Source organism: Plectropomus leopardus, unplaced genomic scaffold (genome assembly GCF_008729295.1).
Source record: "Plectropomus leopardus isolate mb unplaced genomic scaffold, YSFRI_Pleo_2.0 unplaced_scaffold11791, whole genome shotgun sequence".
In the NCBI taxonomy this organism is placed as follows: domain Eukaryota; kingdom Metazoa; phylum Chordata; class Actinopteri; order Perciformes; family Serranidae; genus Plectropomus; species Plectropomus leopardus.
This window is the reverse complement of record NW_024612495.1, coordinates 709-4,396: the sequence shown is the minus strand read 5'-3', so window position 1 is coordinate 4,396 and position 3,688 is coordinate 709. Positions and strand designations below refer to the sequence as shown.

The 3,688-nt window shown below is 38.1% G+C and overlaps 1 protein-coding gene across 1 annotated transcript; it reads right to left on the bottom strand.

The window, feature by feature from the left end:
- Positions 1-153: 153 nt before the first annotated feature.
- On the bottom strand, positions 154-3,457 carry LOC121963587 (Golgi reassembly-stacking protein 1-like; the record flags this gene model as incomplete). The annotated part of the gene is made up of 7 exons (XM_042513869.1): positions 154-1,379; positions 1,887-2,006; positions 2,100-2,217; positions 2,308-2,446; positions 2,559-2,689; positions 2,804-2,890; positions 3,254-3,457. Coding segments are annotated over 7 exons (1,062 nt in total), but the record flags the coding sequence as incomplete, so codon positions are not given.
- Between the last annotated feature and the right edge of the window lie 231 nt (positions 3,458-3,688).

The window sequence follows — 3,688 nt, the reverse complement described above, 5'->3', positions numbered from 1 at the left end:
CATGGTCACAGAGAGAGAATGGAAAATTTAGAAGAAAATGCTTTTTAAAAGTTACTGATCAGCACATGCAAGTTTTTATTTTATTTATTTCTTAATGTGAATATAAACCTCTCTAAAAAGCATTTTCATTTTTTAAATAACATTCTTGGCGCAAGCTATTTTTCTAACCATGTTTAAAAAATGTTCCTCTATAAAATGATGGGTTCAAAATTGACCAATTAAAAAAGTTTTGGGGACATGTCCCCAGTGTCCAAAGTGTCAGTGACTTTATCGTTCTAATTATGCACACATCTAATAGAATAAAAAGACATTAATGACAACATTGCAGGTTCATCCGGTCATCTTATTTTTATAAATATTTGAATATTTATGTCCATCCATAAAAATCTGAAACATAATTTAATTAAAATCTATATAAAGAGGAGAAACGGGAAAACAATCACAGAGCTGCATCAAACATGGCTCACTCATTTACACGGATCAAAAGTCAAACCTACACATATGGTAAGAAAGGCGGGTGTTTAAAATGAGACATAAGGCAAAGAGGCTTAAATGGTAAATGCCTGAGGTTAATTCCTTTTTTTTTCAAGTGGACTCATCTCAAACTCAACCTACAGGAAAATAAAAAAACATTCACAACCAAATTCCCCAAAATATATATAGCAAAAATAAAAACGTATGATGGATCTTTGTGAACTACAGTTTTTTTTCTAACAGTGTTTCCTAATATTCAGCAGGTGTTAACGGTAAGAGCAACAAGACAAAATATTATTCAACTTTGGCTTTTTAGTGCAAACTAGGATGACTTTTAACAACAACTAAGGCTTCATCCTGCTTGATGTTGAGACATACAGTATGCCTAAATTAAAGAGTACATTCATTTTGTATTAAGCATCTTTTTCAGTCAACATACCTTATCCTTCTTAAAAGTGCAATTCTGCATGCAGCAATGGCAACTGTATATAAATAAAACTCTCAGAAATTAAAACATAGTTCCAGTGAAGCAACTTAACATCATAAGTGAAGCTTTCTGTATCCTAGTGTGCTCTAAATCTCTAATGCAGCTAGCATCAGGTATGAGTTGAACTATACTTACACTCTGGTACAGCGACCCTCTTAACTGTCTGACGCAGCAGCCTCAGGAGTCTCTTCCTCCATAATATTGGCTGGGCTTAAGGGCTCAGAAATAGTACCTTGCAAGTCTGGGATACTGGCTTCATTCAGGTTCTCTGTGGTGACTTCAAGGCCTACAAGGTCATCCGCATTCTCTCTTGGAGGAGCGGCGATCAGGTCAATAACATGCTCCTGCTGAGTCTCCTGGATGTCTGAGTCTTCTTTCATCTTTGGAGATGAGGGCCTTTGGTCAACAGATGAGGTATCTGTGACAAAAAAATACAAGTATAGTCAAAGAAGGTTCCAACTTAGGATGCTGAATGCTGTTTTATGGTTGCATAACTTTGTATTTCTTTTAAATTAAAAGTCTTTTAGAAACACCATGTTACATTATTGCTATTTAAGCTTTGTTGCACATATTTACACATCTTTTATTTACTTTTTTTCCGGCAAAAATAGAAAATAGATCACCAAGTTAAACCACCATGTTAAAAAGAAAAAACAAAAAAGTACACATCCCAAACATTTTTTAAGACTTCTTAAAGATTGATTTAAGACATTTTAATACTCATGAAGGCCTTATCTTTAAAATAATTAATTCAATGCATTTTAAGGCTTTTTAAGGATCTACAGGAACCCTGTATGTGAGGTGTGCAAACAAAAGCTGGTTTTAACTATTTTCATTAATCCTTTCTAGCAGGGTGGCATTAAAAAAAAACATGTAATTGCTCTATTCAGCTGCACAGTTCAATCGATTGTGGAGAGGTACTTACCCAAGCTGCACTGATCACCAGTGTCATCTCCATAATTAGCAAACATGGAGCTCTGGCCAGCTTCATTGGCAGAAACCATGTCTGACAAATCTGGAGTCATCGCCTCAGGTATGGAAATATCTGCAAATCAAACATTTCATTCTGTGTGAAAATACACTGAATAAATTAGACACTGAAAGCAAAAGAGCGCCTCTTAAAATTAGATTTGGTTACCTAATTCCACAGGTGGCTGTGTAGGCGAGGGTACACTCAAATCCTGCACAGCTCCCTCGATTTGTTTCAAATCTATTTCACTGATGCTAGAGGGGCTACGTGCATCCACCGAAGGCACCTGAGAAGAGAGAAGATGTGTTTTAGACAAGAAAAAAAACATGTCTCTCCCAAGGAACATTTGATAAAAGAAAGATGTGATAACCTGTACCTCAGTGTGGCCGCCTGCAGCCAGCTCTTCACTGCTGTCTATCACAGTGGATTGGAGAACAGTTTTGTTCTGGGTGTTAGGCTGAGCTGGACGAGTTGGGATTCTGTGCAAGTAGCCATAGCCGATGCCACAGCCTAAGCTTAAAACAAGAAACACAAAACCAGGAGATTAATATAAATGTTTATTGTGCGTGTATAAATATACACAGGTGACATGACAAGAAAAAGCCCGCAGTTGTTCGAAAGAAATACCTTCCCTCTCCTCCCCATGCTCCATTTGGAGTCACCACAACCTCTCTGCATTGGTCAGTTTGTGTGTTGTACACCAGCAGCTTTAGAGGTTTGCCCTCATTGGCTTCAATCAAAGAAAAGAAATCCTCTGACTGCAACACAAAACAAAATTAAGATCTTTTCACCGCGTTTTGTTCAAGAATACTAGTATCTTTTTATGTCCATTGGTATGATAAAAGCCAATAAAAAAAAAAAAGGAAGCTCACATCTTGCAACACCTGATCAGCTCCCACGATGAAGTCATCGTGAGCAATGAGGCCTCCCAAAGCTGCAGGAGAGCTGGCTTCCACATCCTGAAAAGAGAGGGGTGGTTATGAAAACAGTTTTTATTAAAAACACTGTCTTTGTATATGGGAATTTGGGTGAGACAATAACACACTAATAACTTCCCATCAATCCTATTCTAACATACCACACATCCTGTAGGAATATGACTTTTTAAATTCCCTGGCAAATTTGGCAAAATGATTGAGTAGACTTGAAACCTTCTACTCCTTTTTCTTCTTTAATTGCTTCTAACTTACCAGTAAACATTAGAAGAAAATGTGCTGGCTATTACCTCAAAGCTGCCAGTAAACTGTTTCATATCAGGCCAGCTAGAGTTAAAGAAAGAAAAAGTTTAAGAATAGCCCTCATTGAGGCTAGACTTGACTTACCAAGACATGCCAAACATTCTCATTGGCTCCTTCAAAGCTGCAGAAGCGGACACTCGCGCCCAGCAGACCCTGACCACCCCACATGTTACTGGGTACCACTTCCAGTTCCCTCACCCGCTGGGTTTTAGAGTTGTACACCTCAAGTTTGACCGCTTTCTCCACATTGGCTTTTAGGAGGTCTTTCAGCAAGTCGCTTTCTTTGTTCTGGAGAAATAAGAGATTTGTGGACTAAACCTGCTGTGACAGCAGAGAGACGGCGAAGCAGATTTCATGTCAAAGAACATGAAATGAGGTTATAGCGGGCTGCATGGCCCAGGCTATAATTCAGGGCTGATGTGTAATTGTATTGTGGGGAAATAAGAAACACAACACTAAAACACACATCAATGTAAACTTCAAAGGCCCCAAAAAAGGAAGGAAGTTCATCTTTGTTGA